Below are 27,682 nucleotides of genomic sequence, written 5' to 3'. Positions count from 1 at the left end.
GATTTATAGATGATAAATAGAAGAATTCAAAATAAAATTAAAATTAAAAATAAAATAAAATAGGTGTGTAATAAGAATGCTGAGAAAGCTATTACAAATGTTTTATTGTACACTCGATTATTTCTAGCATCCTCATTCTTAAGGCATCTGTCTGTAACTACAATTTGCGGTGCTAGTTGCTGCATGTTAGTGAGGGATATGGGTATTGATGGTACCAGGCCATTCCTCTTGTTTGTTCTGCTTCTACTTCTCAGAGCATGCTTCTCCGTTAACGCTGATGATACCTTTTCGAAAGGTCAGTCCCTTTCGGCGATAAATACCGACAGCATCTCATCTAAGAATGACAGATTTGAACTCGGATTCTTCGAACGAAGTACACCTAAAATATTCTACCTGGGGATATGGTTTAAACGCTTGGTGGGTCAGAGGATTGTTTGGGTAGCAAATAGAGAAAACCATTTGTCTGACCCTTCTAATTCAAGACTCGAATTCTCGAAGGATGGCAATATGGTTCTTCTTGAAGCTTCCTCCAAGAAACCATTTTGGTCCACAAGTTTGCAGAATCTTCCCTCAAATTCAACTGAAGCAACACTTTTTGATGATGGAAATCTTGTTTTAAGAGATAGATCGTGTTGAGTATTTGGAGTCTGGTCTACGGCGCTCGAGCGGAGCATCTAGCCGCTCGAGCGAATACGAGTCAGAGAGCTTCGCTCAAAGATAGCTCGACAGACCGCTCAAGCAAAGACAAGTCAGAGAGCTTCGCTTGACACCGCTCGACACACAGCTGGAGCGGAGGGAAGTCAGAGAGCTTCGCTTGAGGAGCCGCTCGACACATGGCTCGAGCAGTTGCGGGAAATAGGTTCGCTCGATGCGGGTTCGACACGCCGCTCGAGCGAACATCACTAATTCTGCTGAATTTAGGATTTTCGCCACATAACATATATATAGTGATATTTTATGGCTTGTACTGTATCAGAGTGAACAGTAGTCATTCCACACACTTTGTATTGTGATTCCTCATGTAATAAAAATTCTCTGCAGCTCCCGTGGACGTAGACAATTTGCCGAACCACGTAAATACTGTGTCGTGTGTGATTGCTTGTTTTTCCCGTGTTTGAATTTACTTTATTGTCATCGTTTTTCACAACAATTGGTATCAAGAGTCAAGGTTCGGGTCTGAGAAAAAACGATGGCTGGAGAGGAAGTGAAGGTATCGGGGATCGAGAAGTTTGATGGCACAGATTATAGATACTGGAAGATGCAGATAGAGGACTACCTCTATGGGAAGAAACTTCATCTTCCATTGTTGGGGAAGAAGCCGGACAGCATGTCAGTTGCTGATTGGACCCTGTTGGATCGACAGGTCCTGGGGGTTATCCGATTAACCCTGTCGAGATCCGTTGCTCACAACGTCATCAAGGAGAAGACGACTGCGGATCTCATAGCGGCTTTGTCAGGTATGTATGAAAAGCCGTCAGCAAATAACAAGGTACATCTGATGAAAAAGCTATTTAATTTGAAGATGGCAGATGGTACGTCTGTTGCACAACATCTGAATGATTTTAATACTATCACAAATCAATTCTCGTCTGTTGAAATTGAATTTGATGATGAGATACGTGCACTGATACTATTGGCATCACTGCCAAATAGTTGGGAAGCCATGAGAATGGCTGTTAGTAATTCTGCCGGTAAGTCAAAGTTGAAATATGATGATATTCGTGATTTGATTTTGGCTGAGGAGGTGCGCAGGAAAGATTCAGGCGAGACCACAGGTTCGAGTTCAGCATTGAATGTTGACTCTAGGGGGAGAGTACAAGACAGGAACTCAAACAAAGGCAGATCAAAATCAAAGAACAGGGGCAACAACAGGTCAAGGCCTGGCTAGCAGGCAACTTGTTGGAATTGTGGCAAAGCTGGCCACATAAAGAAGAATTGCAGAAATCCAAAGAAGACCGAGAATGATAGTGCTAATGTGGTAACTGAAGAAGTACAGGATGCACTATTACTTGCAGTTCATAGTCTAGTTGATGACTGGATACTTGATTCAGGGGCTTCCTTCCATACATCTTCCCATCGGGAGATAATACAGAATTATGTTGCAGGTAATTTTGCAAAGATGTATTTGGCTGATGGAGAGGCTTTGAATGTTGTAGGGATGAGAGATATTGATATTGCTCTTCCTAACAAGAACAAATGGACCTTACAAAAGGTCAGACACATTCCTGAGTTGAAAAAGAATCTCATTTCTGTTGGGCAGCTTGATGATTGTAGACATTCAGTGGTGTTTTCATATAGCACCTAGAAGGTCACCAAAGGGGCATTAGTACTGGCTCGGGGTAAGAAAACTGGTACACTTTATATGACTACTGGTTTTTATAACACTATTGCTACTACCGTTGCAGAGAGCACAGCAGATTTGTGGCATTGCAGGCTTGGCCATATGAGTTAGAAGGGCATGAAAGAACTTCTGTCTATAGGCAAGCTACCAGAACTGAAGTCAGTTGATCTTAGTATGCGTGAGAGTTGTATTATGGGGAAACAGAAGAATGTCAGTTTCTTGAATAGTGGCAGAACACTAAAGTCAGAGAGACTAGATCTTGTGCACACTGATGTGTGGGGACCTTCCCCAGTAGCATCTCTTGGAGGTTCTCGTTACTATGTTACATTCATTGATGACCACAGCAGGAAGGTATGGGTCTATTTTTTGAAACACAAATCTAATGTATTTAATGTGTTCAAAATTTGGAAAGCCATGGTTAAGACAGAGACAGACTTAAAGTTGAAATGCTTAAGGTCTGATAATGGTGGTGAGTATATTGATGGTGGGTTCAAGGAGTATTGTGCTACTCAGGGTATCAGAATGGAGAAGACCATTCCTGGGACACCACAGCAAAATGGAGTTGCTGAGCGCATGAACAGAACCATAAATGAGCGTGCTAGAAGCATGAGGCTGCATGCTGGCTTATCACCTACTTTCTGGGCAGATGCAGTTAACACTGCAGTATACTTGATAAACAGAGGTCCATCAGTTCCGTTGGATTGTAAATTGCCTAAGGAGGCTTGGAGCGGGAAAGAGGTCAAATTTTCTCATCTTAAAATCTTTGGCTGTCTTTCTTACGTTCTTATTGATTCTGATACTCGTAGTAAGCTTGAGGCTAAGTCAAGGAAATGTTATTTCATTGGCTATGGAGACGAGGCATTTGGCTATCGTTTCTGGGATGATCAGGGTCGGAAGATTATAAGAAGCAAGAATGTGATCTTCAATGAGAAGATTGTGTACAAGGACAAGTCTAGCACAGTTGCTGAAGCAGTTCCTCAGGAGTCTGACTTTGTGAGTTTGGATGATCTACCAGAGATCACAGTGCAGTGTAGGGAAATGAGTGACGGGGAAAGTGGGCACAGTGCACCCATTCCTATTATTCTGCAGTCAGATCCAGCGCTGTCCACTCCTACAGCTGCAGTTCGCAGGTAGTTAGGACTATTCGTCCTCCACAGCATTTCTTACCTACTTTGAATTATATTCTATTGACAGATGGTGGAGAACCGCAGAGTTATCAAGAAACCTTGCAAGATGAAAATTCTAGCAAGTGGGAGTTGGCCATGAAGGATGAGATGGATTCCTTATTAGGGAATCAGACATGGGAGTTGACAGAACTTCCATCAGGGAAGAAGGCTTTACAGTTTACACAACAAGTGGGTGTACCAGGTAAAAACTGAGCATGATGGCAGTAAGAGATACAATGCCAGACTTGTTGTAAAAGGCTTTCAGCAAAAACAGGGCATTGATTACTCTTAGATCTTTTCACCTGTGGTAAAGATCACAACCATCAGGTTAGTTTTGGCTATGGTTGCTACTGAAGATCTATTTCTTGAGCAGCTAGATGTGAAGACAGTTTTTCTTCATGGAGATCTTGAAAAAGACATCTACATGCACCAACCTGAGGGGTTTGTGGTACAGGGAAAGGAAGGTTCAGTTTGCAGACTGAAGAAGAGCTTGTATGGCCTGAAACAAGCTCATAGACAGTGGTATAAGAAGTTTGACAGTTTCATGTGCAGTGCAGGGTACATCAGATGTCAGGCAGATCACTGCTGCTATGTCAGGCAGTTTGACAATTCTTACATTATTTTGTTGCTATATGTGGATGACATGCTTATTGCAGGGGCAAATATTGATGAGATCAATAATCTAAAGAAGCAGATGTCAGAGCATTTTGCAATGAAGGATTTAGGAGCTGCAAAGCAAATCCTTGGCATGAGAATTGTCAGAGACAGAGTCAGAGGCACGTTGAAACTCTCACAGGCTGAGTATGTGAAAAAGGTACTTAACCGGTTCAATATGGACAAGGCCAAGTCTGTTGGCACACCCTTGGGTAGTCACTTTAGACTCAGCAAGGATCAGGCACCAAAGTCAGAAGAGAAACAAGACTATATGAGTAAGGTCCCTTATGCCTCAACTATTGGTTCACTTATGTATGCTATGGTTTGCACTAGATCAGATATTGCCCATGCAGTGGGAGTTGTGAGTAGATACATGAGTAACCCTGGAAAACAACATTGGGAAGCAGTGAAGTGGATTTTGAGGTACCTAAAAGGCTCCTTAGAAACATGATTGTGTTTCTCAGGAGAGGGCTTAGAGGTGTAAGGCTATGTTGATGCTGATCTAGCTGAAGATACTGATAGCAGAAAAAGTACCACAAGATTTGTTTACACTCTGGGTGGTACTGCAGTTTCATGGAGTTCCAATCTACAGAAGACAATTTCTTTGTCTACTACAGAAGCTGAGTATATTGCAGTTTCAAAAGCTACAAAAGAGATGGTTTGGATACAGGGCTTCTTGGAGGAATTGGGTAAAAAGAATCAGAAGGGCATTCTCTACAGTGACAGTTAGAGTGCCATATTCCTTGCCAAGAATCCAGCATTTCATTCCAAGACTAAGCACATTCAAATCAGGTATCACTTTATATGATCATTGTTAGATGATGAACAGTTGCTACTTGAGAAAATTTGTGGAAGTAAGAACCCTGCTGATATGTTGACAAAGAGTGTTACACTTGAGAAACTGAAGTTGTGCGCAACTTCAGTTGGTCTTCTTGCATGAAGACAGGAGCTGTGAGTTGTAGAGGTGGAGGATATCATGTTTGAGGCAGAGGGCGATACTGTGGGTGTACCAGTCTCCAAGTGGGAGAATTGTTGAGTATTTGGAGTCTGGTCCACGGTGCTCGAGCGGAGCGTCTAACCGCTCAAGCGAATACAAGTCAGAGAGTTTTGCTCAAAGATAGCTCGACAGACCGCTCAAGCAAAGGTAAGTCAGAGAGCTTCGCTCGACACCGCTCGACACACAGCTCGAGCGAAGGGAAGTCAGAGAGCTTCGCTTGAAGAGCCGCTCGACACATGACTCGAGCAGTTGCGAGAAACAGGTTCGCTCGATGCGGGCTCGACACGCCGCTGGAGCGAACATCACTAATTCTGCTGAATTTAGGGTTTCCGCCGCATAACATATATATAGTGATATTTTATGATTTGTACTATATCAGAGTGAACAGTAGCCGTTCCACACACATTGTATTGTGATTCCTCAAGTAATAAAAATTCTCTGCAGCTCCCATGGACGTAGACAATTTGCCGAACCACGTAAATACTGTGTTGTGTTTGATGGCTTGTTTTTCCCGTGTTTGAATTTACTTTATTGTCATCGTTTTTCACAACAGATCGGACCCTTCTAATCTATTTTGGGAGAGTTTCGACTACCCAACTGATACATGGCTGCCAGGTGGAGCGCTTGGGATCGATAAAGCTGGAAAAGTACCGAAGCAACTCATTTCATGGAAAAAATCAGAAGATCCATCACCGGGTCTGTTCTCATTATCGTTAAGGAAAGACCCAAATGGAAGCAGTGAAATTATCTTGGAGTGGAACAGTTCCCAAGTTTATTGGAGTAGTGGAGTTTGGGATGGAAAAGTTTTCACCTTGGTTCCTGAGATGAGATTGAATTCTATATATAACTTCAGTTTTGTGTCAAATGAAAATGAAACCTATTTCACTTACTCTCTTTATAATGCTTCTATCCTGTCGATGTTTTCGGTTTCTTATAATGGACAGATCCAGCAACTTTCGTGGGTGTACACCGTTCAGTCCGTTCAGCCGTGGTTTCTATTTTGGAGTCAACCAAAATTACTATCTGAAGTCTATGCTCTGTGTGGTCCATTTGGTATTATATATCATGATAATACAAATAAGTCTTGTGATTGTCCAAAAGGTTTTGAACCATTTTCAGATAATCAGACCAGACTAAACGATTGGTCCAGTGGTTGTTTGAGGAGACACCCTTTGCAATGTGAAAATCGTAATGCCAAAAAAGATTGGTTTCAGAAAATACCCAACGTCACATCGCCAATTAACTGGAAAGCATATTCGGCAATGAGTGCCCGGAGATGTAAATTAGTTTGCATGAATAATTGTTCTTGCACAGCTTATACTCATAACAGCAGCGGGTGTCTGATATGGGAAGGAGCTCTTTTGAACATGCAACGACCCTCGGATGGTGGAAAGGTTGGACAAGATATATATCTCAGACTAGCTGCTGATGAGCCTCAAACTATTAGTACCAAAGGCAAGATGAAAAAGATGAAACCTACATAAGTTTACATTATCTTCTTATTGAATCGAAATGTAATTCAGTTCTGATAGAGCTAATGGTCATTCTTATCATCATAATCAGGAACCAAATGGAAAGTATGGGTGATTGTAGCTGTGCTGGTAGCTGTAATAGGGCTAATCTTATGCCCATCTGTTTGTTTCTCAAGCAAGAGAAAGCTCAAACACAAAGGTAAGTTCTAAGATTACATCTTAAAAAGTTCCAATTTTTTATTTTTTGTTTATGGGTGAGTGGATCACTAGCAACAACAGAATGCTCTACCAAAATCTAGGACAAGAAAGCTGTGACATTTGTTTGTTCTCTAGAGTGTTTCTCAACGTATTGTCTCGTCAATTGGTGAAGATATTCTTCATGCTTTTGAAATCATCTGAACCAAGTTTCCAAGAGAAATCCCTCAAGTCTCTCCAGCGTATTCCAAAACTTCTTTAGTTGATTTTATCAGAGCAAACACTTGATTCTCCATTAAAATGACAAAACTCGCATCATTCTGTGCAAAACAGGAGAGACGGCAGCTTCAGGCAATGATCTAATGTTATTTGATCTTAGTACTGAAATTCATGCAATCAGTGATGGAACAAACAACCAAGATAATGATAAGAAAAAAGGAAAGAAGGATGTTGAGTTACCGCTATTCAGTTATGAAAGCGTATTAGCTGCAACCGATAATTTCTCAACTGCAAATAAGCTTGGAGAAGGAGGTTTTGGACCTGTCTCCAAGGTATGTATGTTCCATTCTGCTAAATGAATGTTCTTAAAAAAATATAGTCAACTTTGAAGGAAGTTTAAAGAGTTTATGGTTCTCTTTCACAGGGGAAGTTGCTTAAGGGTCAGGAAATTGCAGTGAAAATGCTTTCAAAAAGATCTGGACAGGGGCTTGAGGAGTTTAGAAATGAGACAACACTAATTGCAAAACTTCAACATAGAAATCTTGTCAAACTCTTGGGTTGCTGTATTGAAGGAGATGAGAAAATACTAATATACGAGCACATGCCCAATAAAAGTTTGGATTTCTACCTTTTTGGTGCGTCCTTATTTAGTCATCTTGACGCATATTATATACATACATATGTATAAAAATTATTCACACACACACATATAATTCTAGGTTCTTGAATGCTGATTTCCTTTGTGGCATCATTTAAACAGATCCAGCTAAGAAAAGAATGTTAGATTGGGGGACACGCATTCACATTATTGAAGGGATTGCTCAAAGACTTCTGTATCTTCATCGATATTCAAGATTAAGAATTATACATAGAGATATGAAACCCAGTAACATTCTCTTGGATAGTGAAATGAACCCTAAAATATCAGATTTTGGCTTGGCTCGAATAGTTGGAGATAATGAAATACAAGCAAACACAAATCGGATTGTTGGAACTTTGTAAGTATGCAATCTATTCCATATGCATCCCATATTTGCAAGTGCCACATAAATTTACTTAGCAAACTACTAAGCACTGAATTTTGAAATCCAGCGGCTACATGTCTCCTGAATATGTCATGGAGGGTCTGTATTTGATAAAGTCTGATGTATTTAGTTTTGGAGTATTGGTACTCGAAATTGTGAGTGGGAAGAAGAACACAGGCTTTTATAACCACGGGCCACTCAATCCTCTTAGATATGTGTGTAGTTTTTATACCCTATTAGGTATTTCCCGTTTTTACATTAATAATTTATAAATTAGGATCCTTTTCAATTGTCCAAATGTATTGGATGATCCAATGCAAAAAGAGATGGACACAATTTTAAATGTGCATGTGTGGTCAACACTGCTCGAAAATCCTACAATGCTTTCATTAAAAGTTGTAGAGCCCGCATGATGTGCTATCTATCTCTAGAATCAAACCATCGAAATTGGTCAGGCAATTGTAGAGAATCTATATTGTAAGTTATAAACTGAATTACTCTTAATTTTTAATGAAATTTACATTGACCTGAAATGAATACAGGCTTGGGAGTTGTGGAGAGATGGTCAAAGCTTGGAGTTGATGGATTCAACGATAGGGTGTCCAACTTCCACTTCTACTCTGGTGAGATACATTAATATTGGGCTACTTTGCATTCAAGAAAATCCAGCTAATCGACCTACGATGCTTGATGTGGTCTCAATGATGAGTAATGAACATCGACCTCTGGTTACACCCATGCAACCTGCTTTTACAGCTGGCCGAAATTCGATGCACACGAATCCAACAATTAAGTCTGCAGAAAATTGCTCAATAAACAGTGTAACTTTTTCGACAATGGAGGCTCGATGAATACTACTGTTTGGTTTACGAATTAACTGTGCAAGCTAATAGGCAAAGCTGCTTACAGAGTAATTTCTGGATCACAAGGAGGGTTCAAGCATGCTACATAGCACAGACAGAGTATTGTAATTTTTCATGAAGTCGGCTAGGAACTTTGTACGTACGTAGTAATTCTCTTTTGGAACCGATTCTTTTATTTGAAATGTAGAGTATAGAATACAACAAGTATATATTGAGGTAGATATTGCCTTTTTATTTAAGTCTCCAGCCACCAAAAAGGGCAATAATAATTTCTACAAGTTGTGTAGGCTCGAACCATGAGCTTGATGCCTCGCAAATCGAGTAATAACGGCATGTTGTTCATGTCAATTCCTGAAGTTGTTAATTGATTCCTTACCTGCCATGTCAATGGTGTGGATAGTGTGGAACACTTTATTCACATAACTTAGAGTACTAGTAGTAGATTTAACAAAGTTATATTTTGGTCAAATTTTAACTATATTGCATAAAAATCACTGTAGCTTCACTATAATAGACTCAACAGAGCTACAGTATTTTTAACTTTGATAATTTTTTCTAGCCAAATTTATTAAGTCCAAGTTGCTGACCAAATATTATTTTGGCATAAAAAATCTCATCTCTCACGTGCTATTCATTTCGCACGAGTTCACAACTCTAGAAAATCCCTCTGTCTCAAAAGCAGGAAGCGCCCAAATCTCAAACTCAACCACAGAAGGCAACCAGTCTCCATCAGTCATCATTTCAATAACGTGGTATCATCTTGTTGGAGTGCTTAAAGTTCTACTTCTACAATATTATTATTAGTTGATGCCAATTTTATTTCTTCTCCAAGTCGTGTCCATATTAATCCAATAAAAATTAAAAGAGTTTTGCTACTCATTATCCTCATACACCACACACCATACTTATTTTTATTTTTATTATTTTTTTTGTTGTTGTATTCTTCATAAACTAATTGATTTCATCTACTCATCATCCATAGAGTACATACTTGGTAAGAGAAAAAATAAAAAAATAAAAAAAATTATGTGTAGTTTGTGGTGTATGGTATGAAAATGATGATTAGAAGTTTTCAAATTAAAATACTCATAATTTAACATGTGACGAACACAAACCGCAAACACTATTGTCATCCTACTTTTTTTTTTGAAATACTATTGTCATCCAACTTACTACCCTCAAAGACGACTTTAGAATGGCACTGAGTCATGATCAACTTGTCGTTTAACATGACTATTTTTCTGGTCATTTGTCGACATTTTTTTGGAGGGAGAGGGAGGACGCCCAAACAGACTTTTTTTTTTTTTTTTTCAGATAAAACTGCCGGCAACGAGATTATTGAAAGTGGAAGTTTTGTCGTTTTAGCATTACTGATCCATTTACTCTTTCATATGGCAACAATTTACCTCTGCTTCCTATCACTTTTTTTTTTTTCCCTTCTTCTAGACTTTGCCGCTACTTTCTTTCTTTTTTTATTTTTCATAATAACCACCTTGTATTCTCAAATTATTTCATCCGGATTGAAGTTCAATTAGTCATTTTTTTTTTATATTTTGATCATTTTTTTATAAAGTCTCTAACAAATAATAAAACTTTGATAATTTAAAGGAAATACTTAGAAAAGAAGTAAAATATTTACTTAAATTCTCGGTTTCAAAGCTATTTTAAAAAAGAAAGAATATATTTTTACACTTTCTATTCATTAATTTCCTCCGATTTAAATTTATAAATTATTTACGCATTTTTTGTGGTAATGAATTTTGGTGAAACAACTGTTTTCTTTAGGCATATTTCTCTCCTTAAAAAAAATAAAAAAATAAAAAAAAATAAAAAAAATAAAAAGAAATTACTTTGCCCATCAATTCTTACCGTTCCAATTGACTACTCGGAAAAAAAATTTTACTTTTATTTTTTTTTTACTCAATAATTAAGAAAATGATTTTAAGTGTATTAGTATATTTTTTATTTTTTAAAAATATTTAAATATATTAAAAATATATGAATAAAAAAATTATAAAAATAAATTATAAAAATAACTAGCAGTTAAAGTGAGCGGGCTAGCCGCCTCTTTTTTTTTTTTTGGTCTACTAACGGTAGTACTACAAGCCAACCGAACAACTTGTTTCAATCCAAAAATTGTAGCCCTCAATATTTTGATGATCTTGACTTTGTCCGGTCGTCCCTGCATATGTGTAATATGTAATGAAAAATTAATAAAATTAATCTCATGCAATTAAAGAAATCGAGAAATAATGATAAAAAACAAAGAAGATTCTTTAAAAATTATTTAAATTTAAAACCAAAAAGAGATTTTTTTGGGGGTTGCTTTAAGAAGTTTATTTTTTGAGAAACGCAAGGCTCAAAATGATAATGCGAGTCTTAAATAATATTGTATGAGAATAATAGTAAGCAATAGCATAACATGATTTGATAACTCATTTTCAGCGAATTGAATAACAGTTAGTTTTTATTTTTTGTATTTTGTTAAATAAAAATTGCATATCAAAAAGTCGGTTTCAGAGTAGCTTCCGTCAAACACAAGGTGTAAAAGTTAAGACTTAGGGCAGGTTTGGAGTATGGGATGAGATATAAAATTTTCATTTTATCTTTTTTTTTTATCTCATCTCATCTTATGCAAAATATCACTTCTTATTAAATCCATCGTAAACACAAAATGTCAAAATATTAATATTTTTTTTTATGTATGTTGTTATATCATAATGTCATAAATTGAGAGATTGCGTGTTGGAGTAGTTTGGAAAGAGAAATGGTAGACTAGGGGTGCTATCCGCATGATGCGGAGCGGGGTGGACACTTTCCCGCACCCCACCCCGCACCATATGGTGCAGGTAGCACCCCTAGACTCATTAGTTGCTGCATTATTTAATAGTCCTATAGGAACATCGATCTTTGCTAGAGTATTAGTAGCCGAAATGTGAAACTTCACAAGTTTCTTATGTCAGTATAGACATCCGGTAATTGATTTGCAATAACTTACAAATGAATGATGTTCTGAACTTCTAGAATCAAGATGAGGTAACGTCAAAGTGTTCCATGTTATTTACTTTTATGCTTTTGGCAACTTTTCTCCCTCTAATGGTGGGAAGACTATTTCATAAAATTTAAAACCAAAATGTGCTTTAAAAATATTCCCAGCTAAAGACTTGAGATATTTAATGATGGAGAGAGAATCAAACTTAACATAAATTCCAAATCTATGTTGAAGACTCATCTTAGTACGTTGGGAGGTGCAATTGGAACATATACAACATAACCAAAAGTATGAAGATGAAAAATATTTAGTAGTTGACCAATTGCAAGTTGCAATGAAGAATATCTATTATATGCAATTGATCTTATTTGAACCAATAATGTAGCATGCAAAATTGCATGGCCCTAAGTAGAGACAGGTAGTTTTGTTTTAAAAATAATAATTGAGCAATTAATTGCAAACGTTTAAAACATGACTCAGCTAAAGCTAAACCATTCTAAGTATATGAGTGGCCAACCAGATGTTCAACATTAATTTCAACTGACATACAATAATCATCAAAAGTTTTATATGTAAATTCTCTTATATTATCCAATCAAATAGATAAAATTGGATAATCAGAAAATTGAGCTCGTAATCTATTAATTTGTACAAGAATTTTAGCAAATGCAATATTTAAAGTAGAGAGTAGAAAAATATATGACCATCTAGTTGATGCATATATTAAAATCATAAAATATATAAATGGCCCACATGGTAGATGTATCTCCATGAATTCTTTGTAAAAATGATGAAGACTCAATAATTACATTGGAATGAGATGATATGATAATTAGCTTTCCCTTGGGAGATTCTACATATGGATAAGCATTTGGTAAAAGAATCTTCTAGTTCTTTAAAGGATGTTCATATGAATTCTTAATTATTCGACGCATCATGATTTATCTTGGATGACCAAGATTAGCATGCCAAAATATAAAGATTTTTGGATTAGAGTACTTTTGGAGCATTACAAAATGTAATTGAATTAGTTTCAATCTTGTATAATATGACAAGGAAAAAAAAGCTGGGAATATTTCTAATATGAGCTTCTAGTCCATTTATTATTGTAATGTAAAGATATTCCTCACTGCCTTTATTAGTTGTTTCAACATGATAACCATTACGACGAATATCTTAAAAACTGAGTAAATTTCTTCTAAATTTTGAAGAATATACAATATCGTTAATACATAATTTTGTTCATTTTGGTAACATTATATTGGCTTTTTTGGAGCCTTCAATTATGTTTGATGAACCAGATATTGTCTTGACGTTGACTTTATTTAAAGTTAAATATTGAAAATATTTCTTATCTTTTAGAATTTTGTGTTATACAACTATCTTTTAGACACAAGTCTTTACCAATAATCTTGAAATTGATCAATACATTAATAGAATCCATATATATATCCTTATAAATAAAAGTATGTATAAAATCTTATTAATGCAGAAGAAAATTTAACAAGATATATTAAAAAATAACAACTCAAACATAATGTGATTATGTAATAAAGAAAATTAATTATTATGACCATATGCTTCACTAATAAAAATATCATTATCTTCGTTTTGGATCTACAAAGAAATCAGGAATATCGAAATGAGTTAGGTCAATCAAATTTGGATTATCAGAATAAGTCAGATGATTTTCTGGATGATTGTGGTCGGCAAAATTCATTTCGATCTATTTTTCTTTTTTCTTTTCATAGATGCTTGATATAAGTCTACCAAATATTTGGACATATGACAGGTACGTGACCAATGTTATTTTGTACTACACTTGTGACATATTTATCTTCATATTTTTTTTATAGGCAGATTCAGCAAGTCTTTGTTTCCATCCTGCTCTATCATAATGTGTTTTCACTTTTTGTGGTATGTAACATTTTTCTTTAAAAAATTTTGAGTACGCTCATCTTGATTTCGATAATTTTTTTCTACCACGTCCTTCTTTTATTATGATAAAATGATATTTCATTCACTTTAAGGAATGAAATAGAGTTGGTATGATCAAACTAGTGATTTTTCATTAACAACTCATTATTTTGTTCAGCAACTAGCAAATAAGATATTAGTTCAAAATATTTAGTGAATTTTCATACTCGATATTGATATTGGAAGAGCACATTTGAGGCATGAATATGTTATATATTTCATTTCAAACATATCCTAGTGATTTTTTCTCTACATAATTTCAATTATACAACTTAGGTGCATTCAATCATAATGAGCTTTTTTTTTTTTTTTAGGATCATGGTCTTCTAGTATTAGGATCACTCTCTTAAACTATCCCATAGAATTAACAGATATTTAATAGTGAGGTACTCATATTTTAATTTTTCATACAGATGGTGTCGAAAGAAAATCATTACTTTTGCATGATCCTTAAGAGATGCTTCATTTCTTTCCTTAATGGTATTTCCAAAGATGTTCATTCAACAAGATGAATATGAGCATAAAAAAAATTATGATAAATAATTGTTGCTATAAATATTGAGGACAATAAATTTAGGTTTTGTAAGATTTCACATGATCTATAACAAATATATTAAGTATTGAATGGAAAATAAATATTTAAAATCCAACTAACATGTAGAAAATAAGAATATTTATCGCATTAATATGATATTTACATTATACTATGTATAATATCACACAGATCATATCAAGATTTTATAAAATAGTTTATATTGCAATAAGCGGATATCAATATTTATATAATAGAAACTTACAATGGTCGGAGAATATTACGCAAGTGTTTGCCAAAGATCAAAAGAACACAATGATTAGCTAGAGTCTCCTACTGATAATATGTTGTGAAATTAAGAATAAGTAACAAGAGAACTAAAAAACCACAATTTATTAAACTCGTTTTTTAGGAATTCAATATTATTTCTCTATACTTTCTTATTTTGTGTTTACCACAATTGCTCATCAAGACTCTTTTATACGCATGAGAGGATACGTGATATTAAATGAATATATGAATTTAGGAAATGACAATACATGAATCAAAATTATATATGAATATAAGAAATAGAAATAAATGAATGGATAAGAATTCTAATAATCATCTCTCAAATATATAGAATGCATTTAACTACATTAATGTATTTACAACAACCACAAGATATTTTGTACAAAATCAATTAGACCGCAACCTATAATTTGACTCTCTTCGCAACCATATGACAAGTGCGCTTGTGTTAATTAATGCGTTCGTGTTAAATACACTCACGTGCCCATTGGGTCCACAAATACTACACGTAGCTGCTATGATATTGTTCCTTATCAGCTGTACATGTTTTGGTCTGATTGACTTTTCGTAAATGAGAATATCTATTTAATACATCCAATATACCGTTAATTTGAAAAGCTTTTATATGAGTTATGTTAAAAAATTATTGATATTTAAATTTGTTAAAAATTATAATAGACTCATACCCTACTATAAATAGCGTGTTAACACGCCGACTTATATATAGTAAAACTCTTCTTAAAATATTTAGACTACTGAATTCCTGAACAATTATAGAATTATCTGATTACCCACTAAGTACGTCTTTTTTTATAAGATTAATTACTTTACACTTAATTCTTGGTTTTGTATAAATTATTTTTACAACTTTACGTAAGCATAAAATTAAATTCATGAAAATTTTAAAGTTAGCAAAAGAGAATGTGTGTGTATATATATATATATATATATATATATATATATATATATATATATATATTTTATGAAGTGACATTATTATATTACTCCGCTGGAAAATAAACTTTAAAATTGGAGGAACGGCAGGTCAGATCCTACAAAAGTAAAATTTATAAATTAATATAATTTGCTATATAATTTGCCATTCATTATTTTTATACACTATATATCATTTTTTTTCTTCTTTTATTAAATGTAGTGTATATAAATGATGAATAGAAGAATTTAATTAATTTAAGAAAAATAAAATAAAATAAATATGGTGGATAAATAAAGAGAATTTGCAAATTAACGTATTTAAATCCAGATTTAACTGAGCAGAGTTTAACTGGCATCCTTGTTTTTAACAACCCTACTCGAATAAAAGAGTTTGACTCGGTCCTAGTCCTAGAAGACTAGTTGAGTCAATGGGTCAAGTCGAAGAGCGGGTGGCTAACTATTAATAATCCAAAAGTTTTCCTGTACACTCGGTTATTTCTAGCATCATTATTCTTAAAGCATCTTTCTATAACTACAATTTGAATTTGCAGTGCTAGCTGTATGTTAGTGAGGGACATATATGGGTAATGATGCATTCCTAGTCTTATTTGTTCTGCTTCTACTCCTCAGAGCATGCTTCTCCGTTAATTTAGATGATACCCTTTCGAAAGGTCAGTCCCTTTCAGTGATGAATACCGACATCATCTCGTCTCAAGGTGGCAACTTTGAACTCGGATTCTTCAAACGAGGCATTCCTTCAAAAATCTACTTGGGGATATGGTGTAAACGGTTCCACAGCGAGAGGATTGTTTGGGTAGCGAATAGAGAGAACCATTTGTCTGACCCTTCTACTGCAAGACTCGAATTCTCAGAGGATGGAAATCTCGTCCTTCTTGAAGCTTCCTCTAAGAAACCATTTTGGTCCACAAATTTGCAGAATCTTCCCACAAATTCAACTGAAGCAGCTCTTCTTGATGATGGAAATTTTGTTTTACGAGATAGATCGGACCTTTCTACTATATTTTGGGAGAGTTTCGACCACCCAACTGATACAGCCCTGCCAGGTGTAAAGCTTGGGATCGATAAAGCTGGAAAAGTACCGAAGCAACTTATTTCATGGAAAAACTCAGAAGATCCATCACCGGGTCTGTTCTCGTACAGGCTAGACCCAAATGGAAGAAGTGAATATATCTTGGAGTGGAACAGGTCCCAAGTTTATTGGCGTACTGGAGTTTGGAACGGAAAAACTTTCGGCAATACTCCTGAGATGAGGTCGAATACGATATTTCACTACAATTTCGTGTCAAATGAAAATGAAACCTATCTTATTTACTCCCTTTATAATACTTCCCTCATGACATTATTTTTTATTAATTCTACCGGACAGTTCCAACAACTTGCATGGCTGTCTGTCGTTGAGTCGCCGTTAACTCGAGCTTGGGCTCGACCAGAATCATTATCTGATGTCTATGCTTTGTGTGGTCCATTTGGCATATATCGTGATAATACATCTAATCCTTGTGACTGTCCAGAAGGTTTTGAACCATTTTCAGATATCGAGACCAGACTAAACGATTGGTCCGGTGGTTGTTTGAGGAAACAGCCTTTGCAATGTGAAAATCGTAATGCCAAAAAAGATAGGTTCTTGAAAATATCAAGCATGAAATTGCCTGTTAACTCAAAAGCATCTTTGGCAGTGAGTGCTCAGAGATGTGAATTAGCTTGCATCAATAATTGTTCTTGCACAGCTTATGCTCATAACAGCAGCTGGTGTATGATATGGGAAGGAGCTCTTTTGAACTTGCAGCGAGCCTCGGATGGTGGTGAGGCTGGACAAGATATATATCTCAGACTTTCTGCTGATGAGCCACACATTAGTACCAAAGGCAGGATGAATATATAAGATGAAATCCACTTAAGTTTTCATTATCTTCTTACTGAATCGATACCATAAATTCTGTTCTGATAGAGCTAATGGTTATTCTCATCATCATAATCAGGAAACAAATGGAAACTATGGGTGATTGTAGCTGTACCGGTCGCTGGAACAGGGCTGATCTTATGCCTCTATCTTTGTTTCTCATGCAAGAAAAAGCTCAAATTCAGAGGTAAGTGTAAGTTATAACATTACATAGAAATCTTAGAAAGTTACAGTTTTTTATTTTTTGTTTCTGGGTTTAGTGGATCACTAGCAACAACAAAATGCTCGGACAAGAAATCTGTGACATTACTTTCATTCTTGGGAGTGTAGCTCAAAATTTTGTCTAATCAATTGGTGAATATATTCTTCATGCACCCACCCGTGGGTAGTCCAAGTTGTAAGGGCGAACTTGTGTGCATGAGCCCCATGTCACATGTCCGATTCCCCTATGTCACAGGATCAAACTGCGATTTAAGTAAAGGTCATGGCTGTGGGTTGTTGTGCTAGTCTCTCCGAGAATTTAGGTTCCATGGTTGGGTCCTAAAGGCTCTACCGTGGGGGGTTCTCCCCTCATATAAATATATATATATATATATATATTTATATATTCTTCATGCTCTTGAAATCATTTGAACCAAGTTTTCGAGAAAAATCCCACAAGCCTCACCAACATATTCAACAACTCCTTTAATTGATTTTATCATAGAAAACACTGGATTTTCCACTAAAATGACACAAGTCGCATCATTCTGTACCAAACAGGAGAGGAGGCAGCTTCAAGCAATGATCTAATGCTATTTGATCTTAGTACTGAAACTCATGCAATTGTTGATGCAACAAAAACTAAAGATAATGATAAGAAAAGAGGAAAGAAGGATGTTGAGTTACCGTTGTTCAGTTATGAGAGCGTATCAGCTGCAACTGATAATTTCTCAACTGCAAATAAGCTTGGAGAAGGAGGTTTTGGACCAGTCTACAAGGTAAGTATGTTCCGTTCAGCTAAATGGATGTGCTTAAAAAATATGGTAAACTTTGAAGGAAGTTTAAAGAGTTTATGGTTCTCTTTCACAGGGGAAGTTACTTAAGGGGCAGGAAATTGCAGTGAAAATGCTTTCAAAAAGATCTGGACAGGGGCTCGAGGAGTTTAGAAATGAGACAACACTAATTGCAAAACTTCAACACAGAAATCTTGTCAAACTCTTGGGTTGCTGTATTGAAGAAGATGAGAAAATACTAATATACGAGTACATGCCCAATAAAAGTTTGGATTTCTACCTTTTTGGTGTGTCCTTATTTCGTCATCTCGATGTTTATTATACACATACATGTGAATACAAATTATACATATTCACACACATATATATAATTCTGAGTTCTTGAGTGCTAATTTCCTTTATTGCATCATTTAAACAGATCCAACTAAGAAACAAATGTTGGATTGGGGGACACGCGCTCACATTATTGAAGGGATTGCTCAAGGACTTCTCTATCTTCATCAGTATTCAAGGTTAAGAATTATACATAGAGATTTGAAACCCAGTAACATCCTCTTGGATAGTGAAATGAACCCGAAAATATCAGATTTTGGCATGGCTCGAATAGTTGGAGATAATGAAATACAAACAAACACAAATCGGATTGTTGGAACTCTGTAAGTATGCAATCTATTCCACATGCATCCCATATTTGCAAATGCCACCTAAATTTACTAAGCACTGAATTTTGGAATCCAGCGGCTACATGTCTCCCGAATATGCCATGGTGGGTCTATATTCAATAAAGTCTGATGTGTTTAGCTTTGGAGTATTGCTACTGGAGATTGTGAGTGGGAAGAAGAACACAAGCTTTTATAACCACGAGTCACTCAATCTTGTTAGATATGTGTGTGACTTTTATACCCTATTACGTTTTTCATGTTTTTACATTAATAATTTATAAATTAAGATCTTTAATTGTCCGAGTGTATTGGATGGTCCAATGCAAAGGGAGATAGAATCAATTTTAAATGCGCATGTGTAATCAACATTGCTCGAAAATCCTATGCTGCTAAGATTAAAAGTTATAGAGCCCAAAGATTTGCCATCTATCTCTCGAAATGGCGATCCAATTTGCTCAGGCAATTGTAGAGGATATAAGCTATAAACCGAATTACTTTTAATGTTTAACGAAATTTACATTAATTTGAAATGAATACAGGCTTGGGAATTATGGAGAGACGGTCGAAGTGTGGAGTTGATGGATTCAACGATAGGGTGTTCATCTTCCACTTCTACCCTGGTGAGATACATTAACATCGGCCTACTTTGCGTTCAAGAAAGTCCAGCCGATCGACCTGACATGCGTGATGTAGTCTCAATGATCAGTAATGAACATTCACCTCTGCCTACACCCAAGCAGCCAGCTTTTACAGCAATTAAGTCTGCAGAAAATTGCTCAATAAACAGTGCAACTTTTTCGGTACTGGAGGCTCGATAAATACTACTGTTTCGTTTATTAATTAACTGGGCAAGCTGATAGGCAAAGCTTCCAGGAAGTAATTTGTGGGTCACAAGATGGGTTCAAACATGCTGCATGTAGAGTACATACAGACAGGTAGTATTGTAATTTCATGAAGTCGGCTAGGAACTTCGTAATATTAATTCTCTTTAATTTTATTTCAGATGAAGAGTATAGAATACGACAAGTAGTGCATGGTGAAATACATATAACAATTGTGGTAGATATTGCCTTTTTATTCAAATCTTCAGCCACCACAAGGGAAATAATAATTCCTATAAGTTAGTTGTGTAGGCCAGCTAGAACCATGAGCTTTATGCTTTATAAATTGAGTAATAAACGGCATGTTGTTCATCTCAATTCTTAAAGGTTGCCAATTGATTCCTTACATGCCATGTCAATGGTGTGAAAGGCATGTAGAATATTTCATCTACACCACTTACAAGGCGATATTTACTTTGTAAGATATGAAATTTTTTAAATTTTTTCAAGTCAAATCATGTCATGTATGTTAGTAATGTCGAAAGTGCTATTCATGCTAGCTTTTAAATAGAATTTTTAATTTTTAGTAAATAACGTATGCTTGAATAGTAAAAACATTAAAGATACCGAACACACTATTCACAACACTTCTAATAACATATATATGCTTGTATATATATAATTCTCCAAATCGTTAAGCTGATTTGTAGATCATGAATTTGATCATTTATTTATTTTATTTTTTTATAAAATACTTCATCTTATTTTTTTTAATTCATTATAATTATTAATTGAAGAATAACATATTTAAAAAGGTAATAGAATTCTATTATAAACATAATTAAAAATAATGCCATAAGATATTTTGACCAAGACAAGTTATGCCGTCTCTGCAACTTTATGACTAACGCGTTCGTGTTGAATACAGTCACGTTCCCCATTGGGTCTAAAAAGAATAACTAGAAGATGCAAAACACTTTCAGTACTCCGTTTGTCTGTTATGTTCCGTTCGTCTCCCTTTCGCGACCAGTGATTCCGACCCCCACTTTCACTCCGCGACCCACGTCATTGACTCATTCCTTGGCTTTGCTGCACTCCCCGCGACCCACGTCATTCGGCGACCCACCCAAACTATTACCATTCCATTTATTATCTTCACACACTATATATTATATTATATTTTTTTATTTTTATTTTTCTTTTCTTATCAAATATGTAGTATATAGATAATGAATAGAAAAATATAATAGTTTAACAAGAATAAAATTAAAAAAAAATTATATATAATGTGTAGAAACTAACAAAGTTCTATCGGTGATACCCTTATGCCATTAGATCCCTACCGCAGTTCGTAGTATTGACTCTTTAATCTTTATAATTTGTCAATTGGACTACAAATCACGTGCATTGAAATTATATCTTCACAAAAATCTCCTTTTAATTAAAATTATTCTTTCTTATGAAAATATTTATATATTTTTTAAAAAACAATTATACTAACTAGATATAATTTTTTGCAATGTATATTTTGAGGTTCCTGTAAATATAATTTGGATAATTAAAAAAAAATCCAATTGATGGTTCCTGAAATTTGTTTGCACCTGAAAACTAAGGAAAAATTTTATAGGATGTCCGTACGAGTGATTTTATTTACAAGTCTAGTGTGCAAAATATCACTTCTTATTAAGGTATGTTTAGATGGAGAGATGAGATGAGATGATTTTATATGAATTGAATAAAATATTATTATTATTTTGAAATTTCAAAAAAATAAATTATTTATTATATTTTATATAAAAATTTAAAAAAATTATAATGATAAAATGAATTGAAATGACTTCTAAACAAAACCTAAATCCATTATAAAAACAAAAGGTCAAAATATTAATATTTTTTACCATTGCGTGTTAAAGTAGTTTGGAAAGAGAAATGGTAGGCTGACAATCAGATAACAATTTGTTTATAATCATGTAATAAAATAATTTTTTAAAATTTAATTTGATGTGTTTAAGTTTACTAAAATATTTAAAATTTAATTTGATGTGTTTAAGTTTACTAAAAATATTATCTTATTTAAAATTATCTATAAATTACGAATATTCAGTTGTTAGCGAAGGCCGAATATCTCAGTCAATGGTCTGGAATGACGGAGTCAACTTTCTCAGTAGCAAAGGCCGAATTAAATATCTCCACTCGTACAGTTCTAGCATCATTATTCTTCCTTCTTTTATTTTGCTGCAATTACTCACTCTCTGCGAGGAATGGTTACGAATATTGCCAAGTCATGGCATTTCTTTGTTATGCTTCTAACCCTTTCCTACTACAAAGCATGTTTCTCCCTTGTGGGTGATACACTTTCAGCGGGTCAGTATCTTAAAGTGAACGACAGGCTGGAATCTCAAGGTGGGATATTTGAACTCGGTTTCGACAGACTACCCTCTTCTTCTTCAAGAATCTACCTCTGCATATGGTATAAAAACTTTGATGCAAAAGACATTGTCTGGGTGGCAAATAGAGAGAACCCACTGTCTGACCCATCTTCCTCAGAACTCAAACTCTCGGAAGATGGCAATCTGGTCCTGCTCGGAGATTCCTCCAAGATACCATTTTGGTCCACAAAACTGTCTTTTCCACTGTCAAAATCAACTGAAGCAGTACTTCGCCATGACGGAAATCTTGTTTTAAGAGATAACTCGAGCCTGTCTACTATATTTTGGGAGAGTTTCGACCATCCAACCGATACTTGGTTGCCAGGCGCAAAGCTTGGTATCGATAAGGTTACTGGATCGAAGCAGATTATTTCTTGGAAGAGTTCGGAAGATCCTGCACCGGGTATGTTCTCGTTTGGATTAGACCCAAATGGAAGGAATCAATTTATCTTACAGTGGAACAGAACCCAAATATATTGGAGAACTGGAGATTGGACTGGAAAATCTTTCAGCTTAGCTCCTGATATGTGGATGAATTATGTCATCAACTACACTTTTAGTGAACAAGAACAATATTTTATATTTTCTGTTAAAAATACTTCCAGGTTTAGATTTTACATTACGCCTTCAGGACAGATCCAGCAAATGGCGCGGCTGCCTAGCCCTTGGGCTTGGGCTTTATTTTGGTCTCAACCGGCAAATCCATGTGGTGTCTATGCTTCGTGTGGTGCATTTGGCGTGTGTAATAAATATGGGAATTGTGAATGTCTAAAAGGCTTTGAACCATCTTCGATTGAAGACACCAATCTGAAAGATTGGTCAGGAGGTTGTGTGAGGAAATCGCATTTGCAATGTGAGAACAGTAAGCCTGCTAATGGCAAAAGTGATTCATTCCTGGAAATGTCAAACATGGGATTGCCAGTCAATCCCAAAACGTATTTGTCAGGGAGTGCTAGGATATGTGAAAAGTCTTGCATAGAAAAATGCTCTTGCACAGCATATGCTTATAATATCAACACGTGTATGATATGGGAAGGAGCTCTTTTGAACATAAAGCAACTTCCAGATGGTGATCCGGTTGGAAAAGTCATCCATCTCAGACTTGCTGGCGATGAGCATCAAATTAGAACCAAAGGCATGATGAATGAGATGAAATCTACAGAAGTTTATGTTATCATTTTATCCGAGTAAGTGCTAAATTTTCGGTTTTGGTTGAGCTAATATTTATTCTTATCCTCATAATCAGGAAACAAATGGAGAGTACGAGTAATTGTAGGTGTTCTGGTCCCTGCAGCAGTGGTTATCTTATGTCTCTGTATTTGTTTTTCAAGGGGAAAGCTCAAACGCAAAGGTAAGTGCAAGTTCTACACGCAGAGAAATCACTTTACAAAAATTACAAGCTTTATTTGTTCATTGTTTTGGTTTTGTGGGTCAACGACAACCGTATAAAGATGTACCTATATCTAAGAACAGAAAAGAAAAAAAAAAAAAAAAAAAACTCCACACTTTCTCCTGCTCCAAACATTAAAAATTAGATAAATACTTTAGTCATAAAGAAATTCTACAAAAACAAACTCACAAACTGATATGTTTGATGTAGTACGTTAGATTATAAAATTACTTTTATTGTAAAGTAAATGTAATATATCATATGAAACCATGACGGTCTATAAATTTAATTTTGTGGAATATAAAACTATGATCCTCACATCTGTTCGTGAAGATGAAGTTCAGGCTCTGGAAATTAACTGCATGTAGGTAGGGGTGCTACCCGCATGGTGCAGGGCGGGGAAGATTTTTATTCTTTATTCAAGCTCAACTTGGTAAGCTAAACTTCAAGCTTGAGCTCGAGTGACGAGCTCGAGTCACACTAAGCTCGAGCTCGGCTTGAATTTTTTATTTTTTATTTTTTTAATAAGATTTAATAATTAATAAATTAGATACTTAAAAAATCTAATATTGAATTTGTACAACTAACAAGTAGAACCTCTATTGAATTATAAGATTTTAAAAATTTATATATAATTAATATCTAACTAGTTGATATTTATCCATAATAACAATATATCATATGCATACATAAATTATTAATACATACACATAATATGATAGCATATATGATTCTCATATACTAGTATATGAAATATTAAATTTCATCGACTAATTATTGTACAAATTATAAAATATAGCTATGAAGTATATTCAATATATAGACACAAGTAATTAGGTTACATATTATATATTTAATTATAAAAATGTTATGCTTATATTATTAGCTAATACATATATATATATATACGCATAGGTGTATGTATATATTTATCAATATATGAATGAACTTTAATCGAGTCGAGCTAACAAGTCGACTCGAGCATAAACGAGCGGACCTTAACGAGCCTTAATCGAGTCGAGTTTTGTTGAGTATGTGTCATTTACTAATTGAACAAATATTTGCTTTCACGGGCGAGCTTTTTTATTGAACGAGTCAAGTTAGATTCAAGTTTAACTGGACGAGTACCGAGCGGCTTATCAAACAAACTAATTCATTTACAGCCATACATTTAGGTGCCCCTACAAACTTTCACCAACCACATCCTTGGGAAGGGCTCTTTTGCTAATGTAGCCTATGCAACCTTTTTTTTCCTATTAATAAACGACTAAAGGAACGGGTTAACCTACGTGTACTCAAATGGCTCATAGTGATTGAGCTTTTTTGAACCTAATGCTATAACCTACCAATAACTGATTCGAGCAGACTGATCGAGCACTAGATTTTCCGCCAAAGTACTCAGAGTGAGATTTCTATCTTTCTATATCAAACAGGAGAGCAGGCTTCAAGCAATGATATACGGTTTTTTTATTTTAATACGGAATTTCATGCAATGAGTGATGAACCGATCACTGAAGATAATCTGAAGAGAAGAGGGAAGAAGGATGCTGAGTTACCACTATTCAGTTACAAGAGTGTATTAGCTGCAACCAATAATTTCTCCATTGAGAACAAGCTCGGGGAAGGAGGTTTTGGACCTGTCTACAAGGTATATACGTTTTCTTCTTGATCCTAGAGAATGAGCTCAAAAAATTATGTCAACAGACGTCGTAAAACTTTGAAAAAAAAAAGTTTAAAGAGCTTATATGTGGGGTTCTCTTTCACAGGGAAAGTTATTCAGAGGGCAAGAAACTGCGGTGAAAATGCTTTCAAAAAGTTCAGGACAAGGACTTGAGGAGTTCAGGAATGAGACGATACTAATTGCAAAACTCCAGCATAGAAATCTTGTCAGAGTCTTGGGTTGCTGTATCGAGCAAGACGAGAAAATATTAATATATGAGTACATGCCCAATAAAAGCTTGGATTTCTACCTTTTTGGTGCGAGCGTCTTTCATCATATAGTAATGTGTTTTATAAACACATATATATGCATGTAAACTACATAGTTGTTTAAATGTATTATCCTTTTTTCTTTTGCAACAGATCCGACCAAGAAAAAGATTTTAAATTGGGAAACACGCATACACATTATTGAAGGCATTGCTCAAGGGCTTCTTTATCTTCATCAACATTCAAGATTACGAGTCATACATAGAGATCTCAAACCCAGTAACATTCTCTTGGATAGTGGAATGAATCCGAAAATATCAGATTTTGGCATGGCTCGAATAGTAGGAGACAATCAAACACACTCTAACACAAGGAGGATTGTTGGAACTTAGTAAGTATGCTATCTATTTGTTATATAATACCTTCAATTGCTTGCATAATTCATTGTTTTGAAATCCAGTGGCTATATGTCGCCTGAATATGCAATGGAGGGTCTCTACTCGATAAAGTCTGATGTGTTTAGCTTTGGGGTATTGCTACTAGAGATTGTGAGTGGCAAGAAGAATACTGGCTTCTATAACAGCGAGTCACTCAATCTTCTTAATTATGTGCGTAACTTTTCAACCCTCTCAAATTCTTATTGCTTTGTATGTAAGTTGAATTGAAATGCTCTTTTAAGAGTAATCAATCAAGTTTTCAATGCTTTAAAATTATTACAGGCTTGGGAGTTGTGGACGACCGATCAGAGTTTGGACTTGATGGATTTGATTATAGGGTATCCTCCTTCCATTTCTATTCTGTTGAGACTCATTAACATCGGGCTTCTTTGTGTCCAAGAAAGTCCGACTGATCGACCCGCCATGCACGATGTAGTCTCAATGATCAGCAATGAACATGCACCTCTGCCCACACCTAAAAAACCTGCTTTTATCAGAGGCCGGACTGCAATGGATAGAAATTCTGCAGTCAACATGAGTGCAGGAGTAAACAACCTTTTAACTATTTCAATCATGGAACCTCGATGATTACAAAGTACCATTTTGTGAATCAAAGCAGAGAAATTCTATATAGCCAACAGTTTCCATATAGTTTTATGTACATCAATAATTTGACACATAAATTATTGTTACTGAATGACAAATGTTGTCGTGACTAGAACGACGTAAGCAAGGGTTAAATTATATCTAAGCGTATATTCAGTCAATATTGAAACTTTGTTGAATAATTATAGACGGCAAACCCAAATAATATCTATCACCTTTATGTATCAAACCCAAATATCATACTTAAAATTATAATCTTTATCAACGCTCACCCCTGTTGCAAGGTGAAAACCTGTATTCTTAAGGCCTCTTTTGTTTTCGCAGATGAGATAAAATGAGATTGAGATTAAAATAAAAAGTTGAATAAAATATTATTAGAATATATTTTTTTAATATTATTTTTATTTTGGGATTTAAAATTTTTGAATTGTTTATTTTATTTTGTGTGGAAATTTAAAAAAGTTATAAGAAAAATGCTAGTATGCCGTCTGAGTTTCCCCTCTCACTTTGATTGCTCATTTATTTAATTTTTTTTACTTAATGATTAAGAAAGTGATTTTTAGTGTATTGAAATATTTTTTTATTTTTTAAAAATATTTAAATATGTTGAAAAAATATGAAAAGAAAAAGAAGAAAAAAATAAAAATGCAAATTTGTGCTAGGCAGCACACCAAGCGGTTATTGTTGGTTGGTAGCTTAGCATGACTCAAAGTTGTAATTATTAAATGAGATGAGATGATATTAGATAAATTAAGAAGAGTTGCAAACGAGGTAACTGTTTCTTATCATTATGTTTTTGACCCTCCACGAGTGAAATATCTCTTCACCATTT

At 35.0% G+C, this 27,682-nt stretch overlaps 2 protein-coding genes across 2 annotated transcripts; both read left to right on the top strand.

Moving 5' to 3' along the window:
- Window positions 1-97: 97 nt before the first annotated feature.
- LOC121258815 lies at window positions 98-27,682 on the top strand. Its single transcript, XM_041160348.1, has 16 exons — window positions 98-622; window positions 16,659-17,546; window positions 17,661-17,768; window positions 18,344-18,561; window positions 18,653-18,863; window positions 18,995-19,232; window positions 19,315-19,462; window positions 19,778-20,053; window positions 22,267-23,623; window positions 23,735-23,839; window positions 25,312-25,526; window positions 25,645-25,855; window positions 25,961-26,198; window positions 26,268-26,415; window positions 26,527-26,853; window positions 27,652-27,682. The coding sequence occupies exons 1-15, from the start codon at window positions 184-186 to the stop codon at window positions 26,830-26,832; spliced, it is 5,106 nt and encodes a 1,701-aa protein (XP_041016282.1). The 5' UTR covers window positions 98-183; the 3' UTR covers window positions 26,833-26,853; window positions 27,652-27,682.
- Window positions 6,961-9,014, top strand: LOC121258069 (G-type lectin S-receptor-like serine/threonine-protein kinase CES101). Its single transcript, XM_041159418.1, has 5 exons — window positions 6,961-7,376; window positions 7,469-7,679; window positions 7,805-8,042; window positions 8,137-8,284; window positions 8,612-9,014. Exons 1-5 carry the CDS (start codon window positions 7,188-7,190, stop codon window positions 8,918-8,920), a joined length of 1,095 nt encoding a protein of 364 aa, XP_041015352.1. The 5' UTR covers window positions 6,961-7,187; the 3' UTR covers window positions 8,921-9,014.

This window comes from Juglans microcarpa x Juglans regia, chromosome 3S (assembly GCF_004785595.1).
Source record: "Juglans microcarpa x Juglans regia isolate MS1-56 chromosome 3S, Jm3101_v1.0, whole genome shotgun sequence".
NCBI classification, from domain to species: Eukaryota; Viridiplantae; Streptophyta; class Magnoliopsida; order Fagales; family Juglandaceae; genus Juglans; species Juglans microcarpa x Juglans regia.
Note: the sequence above shows the minus strand (reverse complement) of the source record. Positions and strands in the feature narration are given on the sequence as shown.